The 15,713-nt window shown below is 41.2% G+C and overlaps 1 protein-coding gene across 2 annotated transcripts in view; it reads left to right on the top strand.

Annotated features, from left to right (window-relative positions):
- The window catches only part of RFX7 (regulatory factor X7), a 40,991-nt gene extending 27,049 nt beyond the window's left edge, over positions 1-13,942 (top strand). For both annotated transcript variants that reach the window (XM_026060865.1, XM_026060866.1), the window contains exons 6-9: positions 897-981; positions 1,656-1,863; positions 5,336-5,631; positions 6,629-13,942. In XM_026060865.1, coding sequence (XP_025916650.1) covers positions 897-981; positions 1,656-1,863; positions 5,336-5,631; positions 6,629-9,922 — 3,883 coding nt within the window. In that variant the 3' untranslated portion in view covers positions 9,923-13,942. The remainder of the gene's footprint in view (positions 1-896; positions 982-1,655; positions 1,864-5,335; positions 5,632-6,628) is intronic.
- Positions 13,943-15,713: the final 1,771 nt, after the last annotated feature.

The following is a 15,713-nucleotide window of genomic DNA, read 5'->3' as shown; positions in this document are numbered from 1 at the left end:
ATGCAAGCTCCACTGTATAGTAAAGAGAAATAAAGACCATGTTTGCAGTGAAAAACTAGTGATTCTGGAAAGGATTTGGGGGTCATAGAGAACAGACACTGTACGTGAATTCCCAAAGAAATGCTAGGGAGAGGAAAAAAAGCTAATCTGACTCTTACATGTATAAACAAGAGAGAGTAAAGTAGGAAGTATATTTTTATGTACAGTGTTGATGAGAATGATGTAAGAATAAAGCTGGCTTTTTGTGTCCATATTTTTAGAGAATTGTCATGGGTGAGGAGAGGTCCACAAAAATGGTATGAGATCTTAGGAAAAAACACCTTCCTGTGAGAGGAGTTCAGTCACTTTATCGCGTCATGAGGCAACTTCTTCAGTTTGTTCAAATGCCTTATGAGAGGGAAATGTCAGTTACTTATAAAATTTAGCAAACGGGCAAAGTAAGAACTAAAACTGGAAGTAAAAACTAAATACAGGCTAGAAATTGTGCACAATTTTTTTTATAGAGTGATTTGCTTCTGAAAATGATATATTTTCCATTTCTTTTTAGGTCTTGTTTAGTAAGGGCGTTTAGTCTGAATTTTGATTTACATCCAGGGTAGCTAGCTGAAGTTATTTGGCCTGGGCTAGTGGTTCTCGTAAGCCAAATTCAGATGAAGTTCATCATATCCAGCCTCAGTTGCTCCTCTGCGTAGTTGGGGGGCCACCTGTGTGCCCAGGAACGCAGCCATTCGTAGCCTTCTGGTCCTGGCCTGCTATGAGATTATGTTAATGACAGTAGATTTCAGATCTATTTTTTCAGTTTGCTTGAAAAACTTCATGGCGGGTGGGGAAGGAGTTAAAGCCTTTTTTTGTCCCCAAGCTAAGCAGAGACAATTTAGACCTTAATTCTTGATCACATATTGCTACAGTGGACTGAGGAAGAAAGCTTTTGTGCATATGCCAACACTGCCCAACCTTGACTTTCATAAAACTGGAGATGGGGTATGGTATATACTTGCTTATTTATATATATTTTTGCAAAATTACATTTCTTATGTTATTTTTACTGTCCGTCTAAAGTTTTCAAAACAAAATAAAGAGCTATGTAGTTTTTAATAAGATTTTTCTTTACAACACTCTCATACTGGAAAACAAACCTTGGTTGATCTTTTTTCTTTAAAATTCAGAACAAATTACAGTGCTTTTTACAAAAAAAAAAAAAATTGGAGGTGAAGCAGATTTTCACAGTGCTGCTACCCACGAGTTTGTCTTTTTAACTCTGATTCTCTGTTTTGCTTTTGCTGTATATATTTTTAAAAATATCACTGTTGGAACCCCAGGGATAGAAGTGGTTCTTGGGTAAGAGTGGCTGCTAAGTTGACTAGGATGCAGGAGGCATCAACTGTAGGTAGTCTGAATGTTAGGATTCTCTTTGCAGTTTTCTTCCAAAAATGTTAACTTCATATAATGCTTTTGGAAACAAGCAGTATATTAATGTTAAAGCATTTGATTTTCAATTGTATTGATGTTGTGATCTTTTTCTCCCAATTTTAGAAAAAATGAACGTATTTACTTAGAGCTTTGTGTGTTTCTGATCATCATTTGCTCTGTATTCATGTTGTTTTCACTCCTTAATAACTTTTAATATAAGTAACCTTTCCTTTTTCTTTGTTTAGTTGGATGGGACAGAGCCATCTGGGCAGCTACAAAGTGCTGATGAGGAAGTTGTCTCTGCGGCCTGCCGGCTTGTTTGTGAATGGGCCCAGAAAGTGCTAAGCCAGCCTTTCGATACGGTCTTGGAATTGGCTCGTTTCCTTGTAAAAAGTCACTATATCGGTACCAAGTCAATGGCAGCTTTAACAGTAATGGCAGGGGCACCAGCAGGTAATGGGTTAACTTAATTCTGAATCTATGAAAAGGGGGATCTTTAAAAAGAGGAATGCATTTTATGTAAGAGGGATTTCTTTAACATCAAATCTGAGGATGCCAAAGAAAGGGAGGCGTGAAGTGAGTGGGCAGCCCAGAACGATTAGGGGTGGAAGCAGCGTTTGTCCCCACCCTGTGTTGCAGTGTATCCCACTTCAGGCAGTGACATTTCAGTCCTTTCCCGTGAGTGTTAGATGAAATAAGGGGTGATAGTTCAGTTGCTCATGGTGACATGAGTAATAATCAGTTTGAGGAAGCACCTCTTTTCAGGACAGACTTTAAATGCTGGCTGGGTTTGACCCTCGAGCATGCATTTAAGCAATTTTTTTAGTCCACATTGCTGCAAGTTACTTTTCTTGCTGGTAGTCTGGAAGCAGGGGCTGAAAATAAGCTGTGGTCTAAGGTCTAGTCTGTGGTGTTAGCCTTACAGGCTCTGAAGGTGGCTTCATATGTCACTGTCATCTGTTTGACATTTTTTTGCTGCAGTTTAGATTTGTAATGTTAATGTTCATTTTGGAAGGACTGGGGGTAGGAATGTTTAGCAAAATATCTCTTGAGAGCTATTTGCTACCTGAGGGAGGAGAAGGGGAAAGGAAGAAGGGAGAGAGAGCTCTCAGGTGGCCTTGAAGTGATTACCTGATCACAACCAGCGTGAACCGTAGGTTATCTGGAGGGTGATCAGTGAGAGGACTTTGGAGACTTGATTACTTCTCCAGAAGTCGTTAGATTTCAGTAAACACCTTAACAGCAGAGAAATCAAAGCGAGGAATACTGAGTCAAGGAAATTATTAATGGGATAATTCAGAGTGGTCTTTCACAAATCAGTTTTCTAGTTTGTGTTGTCTGATGTGAGGAAGGAGAGGAGTTGATCCATGATCGGAAACGGTCAGGATGTTGTGGGTCTTCCAGTCCATCCTGGCCGTTCAGATCAGCATCCACTGCCCAGAATTGAAGGCCGGGTGTGCAGCGCAGGTGGTGGGTTACTGGCAGTTCTGGGGAGGCGGCCTGTAGTAACTGTGGTTGTCGCTCGGATGGAAGATTACCTGTCCTTCCGGACCGAGTCCATGGTCTCCTGCGATTCCTCCAATAAGGACCTTGATCTTGCAAAGCACTTCAAGGCATGATTAACTTTAAGTGTGTGAGTAATGGCACTGAATTTCAAGTACTTTGCTAAATCAGGATTTTGGTGCCAGTACAGTGGGGGTTTGTAGGCATACTGCTGGTGTAGCTGTGTTTCTGTCTGATAACTTGTCCTAGTATGGAAACAATTGTCTGTCTTAATTTTCTCTCAAGAGCAGATTTTCTTACGGGCATTTTTGATATGTCAGATGCAAATTTTCCTGAGATGTTTGATCTGTGTCAGGTAGTACAACTAGGTCAGCTCTTGTTGTTATTGACCACATTAGAAATAAGGGTCTGAGGGGCATTGAGAGGGACAGGAGGGCCTTGTCTGGGGGCGCTTGGGTGACTGAGATTCCTGCACTCTTTCACACCTTTGTTAAGGTGAAGGGAAGAGGTGTTTTTTATTTCACTACACCAGATTAATTCCTGCAGTACTCAACCTCTGGAACAGGTTATATCTGATGTGGTTGTTTGTACATCTACATTTGTATTCTGTGTTTTCCTCTTCATTCTCAAAATGAATCATCAAAGCATCTGAAGTTTTCTCTGGTTGTGGATGACATAAATTGCAAAAGTGAGGGATGAGGAAGGAAGTATAGGTACACAACGCATCCCCCAAACTTCCCCCGGGAGGTTCTCCCCTACATCTCTTGAGAGAAATGTGTTTGAACCAAAGCAAATCTCTTGACTTCAAAAAGGGCAATTTCAAATGGAAGCTGATTGTCAGGGCTGTGGGTTCTGGTGATCCCCTTTTCTGGCCACTGGCTTCCGCGTCTTGTTCTTTCTCCTTCTAGCTGTCTTGTCTTTATTACAACTTAGAACCGAGAAATGATAGTGGAAGGCTTTACTCTCTGTACGCTCTTCTCTTTACATGTCCTTGCTTGGCTTCATTGGCTCTGCTAGCCATGCTGCTACAAGGAAAGTTGCATGTATGTATAGCTCTTTCGTTCGTACAGCTCCTCCCTGCCCTTACTTCCTCTGAGAAAAGATGGTGTTTCAAGGAAATGGGCAGTTATTTCTCTTTTGTGCCTCTGAGGCTTGGATGGTCATTTCAGGAGAGATGCTTTTATTGGTATGCACTAGAATGGCAAATAAAATACTCTCATTGCTCTTTCTCACAAGGAACTATAGTGTCTCTGTGCATTAATTGAGAAAAACAAAGTTTTACCCTCAAAGATGGTAAAAAAAAAAGGGGGGGGGGAGGTCCTCATAAATGTTATTTGCCTTCAGTATTTAGCCCACATAGCTCTTTCATTGTTTTCCAGATATTGAAATATATTTGGGCATTTCACTGCTTCTGTGAAAAAGGAATTGAAGGCAGAAAGTGGAGACATGCTGCAGTATTACAGTTGTCATGGTACATGCAGACTGCTGCTGAGAGCATGATGTTGATTAATTTATAATTAAGAGTTGTTTAAAAACTGAGAAGCCTACGAAGTATAAAAGAAAGAGTGTTAAAATTTCTTGACAGGGCAGTTCAACAGGATTAGGTGGTCACTGAGGGAATGTGCTAATCCTCTTGACTGTTAATAAATGAAAGATCATAGTTATGAGGTGATTTAGTAACAGGGATTGGTACCAGCTGCACCGATCAGACCAACTGTCTGTTGTTCTTCCTGGCAGCACCATTGCTTGTGTGTGATCAGCAAAGGCGTTGTCTTCAGAAAAAATATTCTCTCGTTATAATTTCCATATTTTTTTCACTTTCTCCTTCTTTTGTTTCTCCTTCTTCTCTTGTCATTTCTCTTCTTGCCCTTTCAGCATTATCCCTGATCACACACTGGTTGTGATCCATTCCGACATTGTTATATGCGTTATATTTAACGTCCTGATCATGAGATAATATCATCTGCTCAGAGCTGCTCATCTATGGCACAGATCCACAGCTTTCTACAAAGATTTTTCATTTTTAAAAGTGCTTTAAATATTGATAACAAAACAAAAACATGATAGAAGATGAATTTTAAAGGTTCATATCCACTGCCCTCTACTGTCAGTTTAATGAAATGCATTGGTTTTAGATTTTGCTGGTAGAAAAGATGCAATTTGGGATTACTAGAAACAAGATGCCAGTACACAATATTTAGCTGCTAATGCCCAGCTAATGCCCCAATAGAGGATTTGACAGAATGTTGTAAATAAACTGAAACACTGAACAGATTTGAGCTTGAAATGCCCTCGTTGATGAGGTAGTCCCAGAATGGTTGTGGAGGTGCTGCCGTGTATTCTGTGTGCTTACATGCAGAAATGGCACTGCAACAGACACGGTATGTTTTATTATAATACTGCCTTTCTTTTTTGTGTTCAGGAATAAAAGGGATCCCCCAGCCCTCAGCTTTTATACCTACTGCTGAAAGTAATTCCTTTCAACCACAAGTGAAAACTCTGTCATCTCCTGTTGATGCCAAGCAGCAGCTGCAGCGTAAGATCCAGAAGAAGCAGCAAGAACAGAAACTGCAGTCTCCTTTGCCAGGGGAGTCTCCAGCAAAGAAAACGGAAGGCACCACAACCAACAGCGTGGCTAGTATATCTAATGGAAGTCCTGCAATTCTGTCTCCTCAGCCTATCGGTATTGTTGTGGCAGCTGTCCCCAGCCCGATACCGGTAAGGTCCTGCAGCGATTCTCTAGTGAAACCAACTTATGAAAGGATGGATTGTAAATTGTCAGTAACTAAGCAGTGATGTCAGTGGGATAGAAAAATTATTTCCTTCAGTTATTCAAAGACTTGGGTCCATTGACGCTTTTCTGTCCCAGTGACTTTGTTGTACCACAAGAGTAACAGTACGATCGAGTTTGTGATGGACATGGAACCAGTAGAATTTTAATTATACAGAATAAGCCAAGTTCATCTTTGTGGTCAGTGACAGTGGGATTTAAGCTTGCAATAATTTAGTTTATATATAGGAATAATCACCCTTGAGGTGAACTTTAACCAGACAGGAAAGCCAGCACAAGCAGTGTGGGTCACTGAGCCCCTAATATGGGATGTAAATTGACTTTGGTTGGTCGAGTGCATTTAGTGATGGCAGCAGTTTCATTTTTGCACAAATATCTGTAATATCCTTGTCTTTTAACTGTCCTTGTCTTTCAACCATACAAAAAGTCATACAAAAGTGGGGTGGGGGGAAGAAGGTTGTTTGTTTTTAAGGTGTTAGGTGTGTTGTTAATTTCAGTAGTAAGTCAGTTTTTCTGCCTGATACTGGGTTTACATTTAACTCACTTTAGAAACCTTAAAAATGATCAGTGTTTGAACATATCCTCTCCTCTTTATCCTTTTTATGTCTTTTTCTTCCATGTGCTGAAGGACTGCACGAGAGTGACCCTTTCTTTAAGGTCATGCAGAAGAGCAGAGTAGTGTATAGACCATTGCCTCATGCCTTAAAAATTGAGGCCATGTATCTGTCCACCAGTGCTAGGCAGCCAAATACACAGTTGTCTGTACATAGGTTGAAGAGCTTATTTTGTTTTGAACTGATGTTCACTAGGTTTGGTATATTCATCTGTGTTGGCCTTCACCTTTGAAATGCTTGGGGATGCGATTGTGGGCTTTGGGGACTTTCATCCTTCATCAACACACCTTTTCTTTTTCTCTCTAAACAGGTGCCAAGGACCAGGCAGTTGGTGACATCTCCAAGTCCTATGGGATCATCTGATAGCAAGGTCCTGCCGCTCAATGTTCAGGTGGTCACTCAGCACATGCAGTCAGTCAAACAGTCTCCAAAGACTCCCCAGAATGTTCCAGCCAGCCCGGTTGGTGACCGCTCTGCCCGACATCGCTACCCACAGATCTTACCGAAGCCAGCAAATACCAGTGCTCTCACCATCCGCTCTCCCACGACGGTGCTCTTCACCAGTAGCCCAATCAAGACTGTTGTGCCAGCTCCACATGTGAATTCCTTAAATGTGGTAAAAATGACAGCAATATCTCTCGCTCCGAGCAGCAGTAGTGTGCCCGTCAAACAGACACCTTCTGTTAACAGCAGCACAGGAGCAGGAGAAGAAGTGAGGACTGCTCCTCAGATCAAAAATGGATCTGTTGTTTCACTTCAGTCTCCAGGTTCCAAGCCTAGCACTGTTGTAGCTACATCTGCAGTCGAGATCAAACTGGAACCAGAAGCGTTGCTGGATGAGAACCCAGTACAGGGCCAAGAGAGTTCTGATGTGTCTAAATCCATAAAGGGAGCCCCTGGCCTGCCTGCTGCTCAACAAATTAATTTTGAGGTTGCAACCTTGAAAGTTTCAGCTGATGGTGTTGTGGAGGCAAAAACAGCTAAGGGCTGTGATCAGGGAGCTGAAGAAGCAAGGACCAAATACAAAACACAGTCTAATGAGATCACACCAGTTTCTTCAGCAGGCAATAATCAAAGCACTCTAAAGCTGTCAGTTGCCAGTCAAAACTTGTCCAGCACCAGCATCAGTTCACCTCCTGGTGAGTCTACAATTAAAGACAAAACGTGCACTAAAAGTCCAAGAAAGCGACAACCTTCTACGCTTCAGGATTCCCAGGTACCACCTGTAAAGAAACCACTGGTGGGGCAGCTTTCAGCTGGTAATGCTATGGAGGGTCAAAAAGCCAACAGTGTTAAGAAAGCTCCGAAGGTTGTATCATTAGCAAACAGTGACAGTACCGCAACACTTGCTCAAGTTCCCAGCAAGGTAAATTCTGCAGCTTTAGCAAACTTAGTGACAGACTGTTCTTTGAATACCAGTATAAATACCAGTGATTCTACTTTAGGACAGCAGCTTGCAGCGACAGCATCTCCAGATATAAAAGTAAAATTGGAAGGAAACATGTTTATCATAGAAAATGATTCAAAATCTGATGGCAGCTTTAACCCAAATACATGGCACCATGGCACCAAAACTTCTGACTTTGCATCTGTGAATTGTGAACAGCAGCAAGATATCAGTGTTATGACTATTGCAGCGCACACTGTCTCTAGTGACTTACCAGAGTCAGCCTGGGAGGCAGAGCACTGCGAAGGTATACAGCAGGATGCATACAACCAGCAGTTACAGAGCCAGATCCAGGACTCCTCCTTGGGTCAAATACAAGCACAGTCTTCAAATCAGTTACCTCTGCAGTCTGAGCTGAAAGAGTTTGAACATACAGTCCCTCAGTCAAACGAAAACTTCTTTTCGTTTGATGATGACCTTACCCAGGACAGCATTGTGGAGGAGCTGGTGCTAATGGAGGAGCAGATGTCAATGAGTAATTCTCATCCTTACAGTGGTTGTCTAGGAATGGCACTTCAGAGTCAGACAGCAGCGCAAGGAGCTCCCGTGTCATCTCATCCAAGCAGTGCGCACTTCTACCATTCGATCCATAACAACAGCACTCCAATTCACACTCCCACCCCCACCCCAACTCCCACCCCCACGCCCACCCCAACTCCGACACCCACTTCTGAAATGATTGCTGGATCTCAGAACGTGTCACGAGAGAGCCCTTGTTCCAGGCTGGCTCAGACGACTCCCGTCGACAGTGCTCTAGGAAGCAGCCGTCATACACCCATTGGCACGCCACATTCGAACTGCAGCAGCAGTGTCCCTCCGAGTCCTGTGGAGTGCCGAAACCCATTTGCATTTACTCCCATAAGCTCCAGTATGGCTTACCACGATGCCAGCATTGTCTCAAGTAGCCCTGTGAAGCCAATGCAGCGGCCTATGGCTACCCACCCTGACAAAACCAAGCTTGAGTGGATGAATAACGGGTACAGTGGTGTTAGTAACTCATCAGTTGCAAGCCATGGCATTCTCACGAGCTATCAGGAGCTAGTGGAAGACCGCTTCAGGAAACCTCATGCTTTTGCAGTTCCTGGCCAGTCATACCAGTCTCAGCCACGGCACCACGATACTCACTTTGGTCGCGTGACTCCTGTCTCGCCTGTGCAGCACCAGGCAGCCCCTGTTAGTAGCACCACCAAGCAAGAGGGCTTTGCTGTTCCTGCTCCTCTTGACAACAAAGGAGCTGGCTCCTCTCTCAACAACAGCCTGAGATGCCGGAGTGTGAGCCCCGCTGTCCATCGCCAGCGTAATCTCAGTGGCAGCACAGTCTACCCTGTTTCAAATATACCGCGCTCTAACTTGACACCTTTTGGAAGTCCAGTGACTCCTGAAGTTCACAATGTATTTACTAATATCCATGCAGACACCAGTGCCAATAATATAGCGCAAAGAAGCCAGTCAGTCCCATTGACTGTGATGATGCAGACGGCCTTTCCGTCTCTTCAGAAACAAACAAACACTAAAAAAATAACCAACGTGTTGTTAAACAAACTTGATTCTGATAGTGATGATGCAGTGAGAGGTTTGGGAATGAACAACATGCCCTCAAATTACACAGCCAGGATGAATCTCACTCAGATTTTAGAAACATCCACCGCTTTTCCTAGTGCCAACCCACAAAATATGATCAATTCCAGCACTTCAGTTTATGAATTCCAAACACCAAATTACCTCACGAAAAACAGCAGCACCGATCAGATCAGTTTTTCTTCTGGAGATAACCAAGCACAATCAGACATTGGAGAGCAGCAATTAGATTTTAGCAGCACTGTAAAAGACCTTTTAGGGGAGGACAGTCTGCCAACCAACCAGCAGCTGGTGAATCAGGTGGCATCAGATCTCAATAACGTTGCATCTGTCTTTTCCAGCGACATCAGGTTGTCTTCCGACCTCTCAGGCAGCATTAATGATCTGAACACTTTAGATACAAATCTACTGTTTGATCCAGGTCGTCAGCAGGGACAAGACGATGATGCTACACTGGAGGAATTAAAAAATGACCCCTTGTTTCAACAAATCTGCAATGAATCCATTAACTCAATGACTACATCTGGTTTTGAGTGGATGGAGAGTAAGGATCATCCTGCTGTTGAAATGTTGGGTTGATTTTGTTTTATAGTATGTATGTAGCACACTGTATCTAAAAGACAGACGTATTGTATTTGTCTTAATGGAAGTGCCTCCTGCAGCAGAAACACTTGCTATGTATTGTGGCATTTTTTTAAAAAGTTTGCTGTACCAGTTGCTCATTCTTCAGCAGGGAAAAGGCAGTCTTACCAATTTTAAATAGATCTCTGAAGGTGATGGGCTATCAAAGAGCCAGTATTAAAATTTGAATTTTATAGTGTTCCCACTCAACATTTCTTATTGTAGCAAATAAAGAAGTGGTTAATAGCCAGCCAGCATTGACAGCTATGGCTGAGGCTTTGGGAAGGTTGTAAGTCCAGCTTGTTACTAGGCTTTCCATACTTCGTATTGCTTGTTACTTCTTAGTAGATAATTCTTACTGACCTTTGTCATTCAGGTCTGAAATGCAGGGTGCTTGCAGATGTGTAGGTGATGGGGAATGGATGCAAGTGAACTATGTGACATGCAAGTGCTCGATCAGTGTGTAGCAATCTTGGGTACTGCGCAGTGGTGAACTGTAGGAAATCTCTGTAGCACCAGTGCCATTTACATCTCTAGTAAAGCACAGAGATAGGAAAAATTAACAGGAACAACGATCCAGGAAAAAGAAAGATGCACTAAAATTTTTATTTAAGAGAAGCAAATCTATGTAGTTGTTTTATCCATTAATATCCATGACATCACACTTGATATTTTAGTTCTCACTTCAATGTTTATATATTAGGTAAAATTCATGGAAAAAGATTTTGAGCACTGAAATTTAATCTAGGCATAACACCCTATTTTAAGATGATAGGTACTCTTTAATTATTTATCAAAGCTAGAGAAGGAACGTGATATTTTCCCTCTTTTTTAAAAGAGCTACTGGAGCTCATTAAAATACTATTTTTAAAGATTCATTTTTAAGTCCACTCTTTTCTAACCTAGTGGAGGGTGTAGGAAGATGTTCTTTTCTCTGTATGTTTCAGCAGGTTGAGCCCTTCTGTCTTTTTCACTCACTCTTTCTCTCAAACAAAAGATGATTAAAATATTAGAAAATGTGGTTGATCTAAAAATATTTTGTATAGAGCCATAATGCTGCCAGGCACTTTACAGATATACAGTAAGACATGTGAGCTCTCTTTTGGTAAAACTTCTTTTAAAAGTGCATACTGTTTTAGGAGCCTGAATTCCATTTTCATAAGTGATTTGATGGAACCGATAGATCTAATTTTTGTTAGAAGTCCTTAGCTCCCCCTTCCTGAAAATGGGATTTAGACTTTTACCTCACTAGCTCACTTAAACAAAACAACAACAACAACAACAACAAAACCCTTTGGTTTATCAGCATGGCATCTATCTCTCTAATGATGAAAAGAGAGAGGTACTTAACCAGCCATGGCCCTGATCCTACAAAGAGGACTTGCACAGGTAAGCTTTTACATTAAAAAGCACTGAGGATGCTATAGTACCATTCCTTAAACTTAGTATAAAACTGATTATTTCTTCTGTAAACTGATGCTTATAAAACTGAAAGCAGAGCAGAAAACATTTTCCTGTCTTGTGTTACTTCTTTGAATGAGAGGTCATGAACTCATGAAGGGGGAGGCCCCCTAGATTTAGTTAAGGAAAAGAGAATCAGATTTGTAGCTGATTGGAGTTTTTCATTTAAGTGTCTTGGTGATCTTCTGTTTCTACTAATGACTTGAGATCTCAGTTTTGTTTTGTTTTGTTTTGTTTTGCTGGTGCTGATTCGCTTTGTGCTGCTGCATTGGCACTTGAGATGCTGATACACCACGGCTCCTCTTGCTCGCGTCTCCCGCCCTGGCCCCTGACCAGTCTGTGGCCTCTTCTGCAGGGACAAACAATAGTGTCAAGCTGTAGCACCTTGCATGGGGCCTGATTTCACTGTGCTTAACATTAGGAGTTTGGCCATTTCATCAGGAACAGACTTATTAAGTGCATTGATGTACGATGGTGTGATTTGTTTTGTTCAGGATCAAGTGCTCCTAAGTTTTGTTAAGGAAACGGGGAGGAGACTAGAAGCTGGGTGGGAAAGTGCTGTTTGTGACCTTGTGAGGATCTGTGAGCAAGGCTGGGACCCAGGTCCTTTCACGCAGAGGTGGCTTAGGGCAGGGCCTGAACTCTACCTGTTGATGGCCTCTAGCCAGTGATGTGCTGAGCATCCTCCTATCACTTTGACTTCATTGGGCCTGAGACAGTCAGCACCTCTTTTTCTGACCCTAGATAAAGTGCCAGCATGACCGTGAATTTGTGAAACCCACCTTCCAGTGGAGATCAGTGGGGGAAAACGGGAGCACCGGTGCTGCAAGGAGCACCCACAGCATCTTGGGCAGTCTGTGCGTTTGCATGGCGTGCTGCCCTGACCTCCGCATTGCTAACACGGAGGCTCACACAGGCTTGGTAACAAAAAGTTCCTGCCTAACTCCTCTGTTTTTTTAGGAACATTTCTCAGTAAAGCAAGAGTCAATTTAAAAGCTGGTGCATTCTAAATTATGCAGTCATCACCAAAGGTTTTTAGAAGTGCATTTAAAATTATATTTAAATACAAGCATTACATTGGGCCTAACACAAGATTTAATTAGCAGGAATAATCTGTAATCAGTGTATTAAAGCAAATGTATTTTTAATTTAAGAAGTGTTCAATTCAATAAGGATTGTTTCAAGTAAAATCCCAGGCACAGAGGTAAAACATTTTCATTTCAATAAATGGTGCTAGGGCTAGTTCACACAGCTTTGTACATTGGTATGTATTATTTTAGAGGTGTTTGTGTGTTGGTGTTATAATCTGTTAGGTCCCTGTTCTTAGTGCTAGTTAGTTCTTTACTGTACATTGAGACAGAGCACTAGTGCACACCAAAGTATGCAATACCCAAAGGAAAATTCTGTGATTCTAGCAAATGGAAGCCTGTCTGTGTCAGATACTCCAAAACTAAGAATTTGAGACAGTTCTGACCCCTTGTTTACATTATTGGCTTCCTACTAACATAAGAAATAAATTATTTTGATAGCATTTTTTGCTAAAGTATACGAACTAGTGAATTTGTACCCTATGTACAGTATTGCAGCAAACACTTTAAATTTGGTTGGTTAGTCCAGCAAACTTTCTGGGTTCATATATTGCACTAAAATTCTGTTGAACCTGTGGCAGGCACATTCCTTAGGATAAATGCAACAAATACGGCCCACAGATTAAAAAAAAAAAAAAAAACTTTTTAATGTGTTTCATTATTAAAAGGCAAAATGTCATTAAAAGTGACAGGTGAAATTGTCTTATGTAGCAATGTGCATTGATCTCAATGAGATATTTCTATTTCTTATTCTCTTACATGAGAATATTACAGCAGGAAAAATTAAGTTTAGTTTGCTTCACCATGTTAATACATGATCACAAAACGTGCATGAGTGTTAATGACTTATCTTGTACAGTACTAGATATATTCCTGTAACCACTTTTATTTTTTTTATTCTTTTGCTGTATTGAAACTGGTTCAGTGTTAACCAGGTGAGCATAGTTATTCACAAGTTATTTACTTTTTTATGTTAACTAATTCAGCTTAGTTATTGTTGAATATGTTCCTTTCTTGGATTATTTTTTATTGTTCTGGTGTTGAAAAACATTTTTGCATCATTTTATCATGATAAGAATTCATGAAGTAAATAATTTGCAAATAATTGCAATAAGCACTGACTTCTGAACTGAAAAGAAGGAAAGCGTTTTTTGTGCAGTGCATCTGAGATTCATATAATAGTCTTGTACTATACTGTGCTTTCTTTACTGCACCATAAGGAAAGAAAAATCCCTGTTCCACGTTTTCATTTAGTGCAGGAAATCTAGTTTCTCCCCTCCTCCCCAGTGTTTTGTTGTCTGTTGTACTGCTGAAACTACAGTAGTTGAATATTGCAGTAGCATTTCAGTTATTTTTTTTATTGAAAGTGCTCAAAAATTGTTTTTTAAATGTTTTCAAAAACAATAAAAAACATTTTATATTAAAATGACTTCTGGAGTTTTTTATTTATATGGAAAATGTGCATTAAGGTTGACCAAGCTTCCTGATTTGCGTGAAGACAGATCACAGCTGTCTAGTTGTACTGACTTACTGCAGTTGCTGAGCCCAGTTGTGTGCTTAAAGTTCAGCAYGAAGCTCAGTCTTCCTAGGTTGGAGGCCTAGGTCAGTTTGTGATCTAAGAGTAGTCTTCTCTTGAGACAAGTTGGTGGTAACAGGCCTCTGATTATTCACTTTGTCTCTTTATATTCCAGTTCTGCTGCTATCCCTTTTAAGTGGTAAGTACCTGAGTGATAATACTTCTAAGTTTGGGGGCAAAAAACAGCTGCGACTTACTGATGAACCTGACAGTAGTTCAAATTTGCTGTCAGGCATTAAAGTAATACTTTGGGCTGGGCTGTATGTTGGAATGTAGTGGTGATAGCTGTGTTGGTTGGCACTGTGGTCATGGCCAGCTTGTTTGGGCAGCAGACATCCCAGTGTGGATATTGGTCAGAGAGTTTGTTTCACACCTGGGTGGTGGTTTTCACCATCGTGGCACACAGCCTCATTGATGGCGTAGCAATCCACTGTGGGAATGCTTGGCTGCTTTTGCTTTTTCATACTAGTAAAGCACTCCTGCAACATACTGTTATGGTCCAGCTTGACTTGCTGCCATCCAAGCAGAAATACATTGTTTGATGCCTATGAAGTCCTTTACTTGCATTGTAAAATCATACATAAAATCCTATAGCAACATTCCTAGCTTAGTCTACATAAACACAATGGACGAGTATTGCCACTGAGCAGAAACTGGCTAAGAGAAAACAGGAGTAGGGATAGATAGTAAGTTTTGCATGCCAAGAAAGACAGCACTGGTTAACAATTAGACTCCATCCCAGACTACTGTGGTACAGAAATCAGCTGTCAGGTGACAGATTTCACGGTGACACAAAATCACTTAGATTAGTCAACAGAGGAGAAGACTGAGAATCATCAGGGAGACATAAATGAGGCAGGTGAAGGAGCATCAGAATGCATTTTAATGTAATGGTGGAGGGAACAGTGTTAATATATCTCACTGAGCTCTAAATTAACATGCCTAAAAAAATCCTGTAACTATGAACAATGCACTTAAGCTCTTCCTCAGTGTTCTACAGTCATAAAAAATGCAAATTAAAAATCCCCAAGGAATGGGATGGAAAAAAATATAGGAGATATAACAGGCTATTTTAAAATTGACAGTTTATCTTCATTGGAAGTGATAAAGTTGCTTTAAACAGACCCTCTCAGCCATAGACTGAAAAGAATTGGGCTTGATGGTAAACAAAAAGGATCAAAGGAGCAAACAAAACTATGACCATGAATGGAACTGGCATAACAGTAAAGACTTTGTGAAATAAGAAGGTGGAAATGTTGAACTAACTGCATGATCAAAATAAATACCTCCAAACATTGAAGTCGAGAACTTTGTACGTTTCAAAAAGACTGATGCTTATACGTTTAATAAGGATATCCAGAGTGTAAGTTCCAAACAATAGCTTAGAATTACTTACACATCTCCAGAAATACAAACCTGCATGTATGAATGCAGCTAGTATTCTGGTAAACTGAATTCCTCCTTGAGAATCGTAGGGATTGCTGTGTCGAATGAGCCAATGGTCCGTTCCATCTGTATGGTGTCTCTAGCAACTGGTGACACCAGCTACTCCAGAGAAAAAAGCCCTGCATGAGGTGGTTACAGAATGAACTGCCCCTGAGAGAGCTGCACTGATAGCTGGGTG

Source organism: Apteryx rowi, unplaced genomic scaffold (genome assembly GCF_003343035.1).
Source record: "Apteryx rowi isolate R43461 unplaced genomic scaffold, aptRow1 scaffold_172, whole genome shotgun sequence".
NCBI classification, from domain to species: Eukaryota; Metazoa; Chordata; class Aves; order Apterygiformes; family Apterygidae; genus Apteryx; species Apteryx rowi.
The sequence above is the reverse complement of the archived record's forward strand: the minus strand, read 5'-3'. Positions and strand labels throughout refer to the sequence as shown.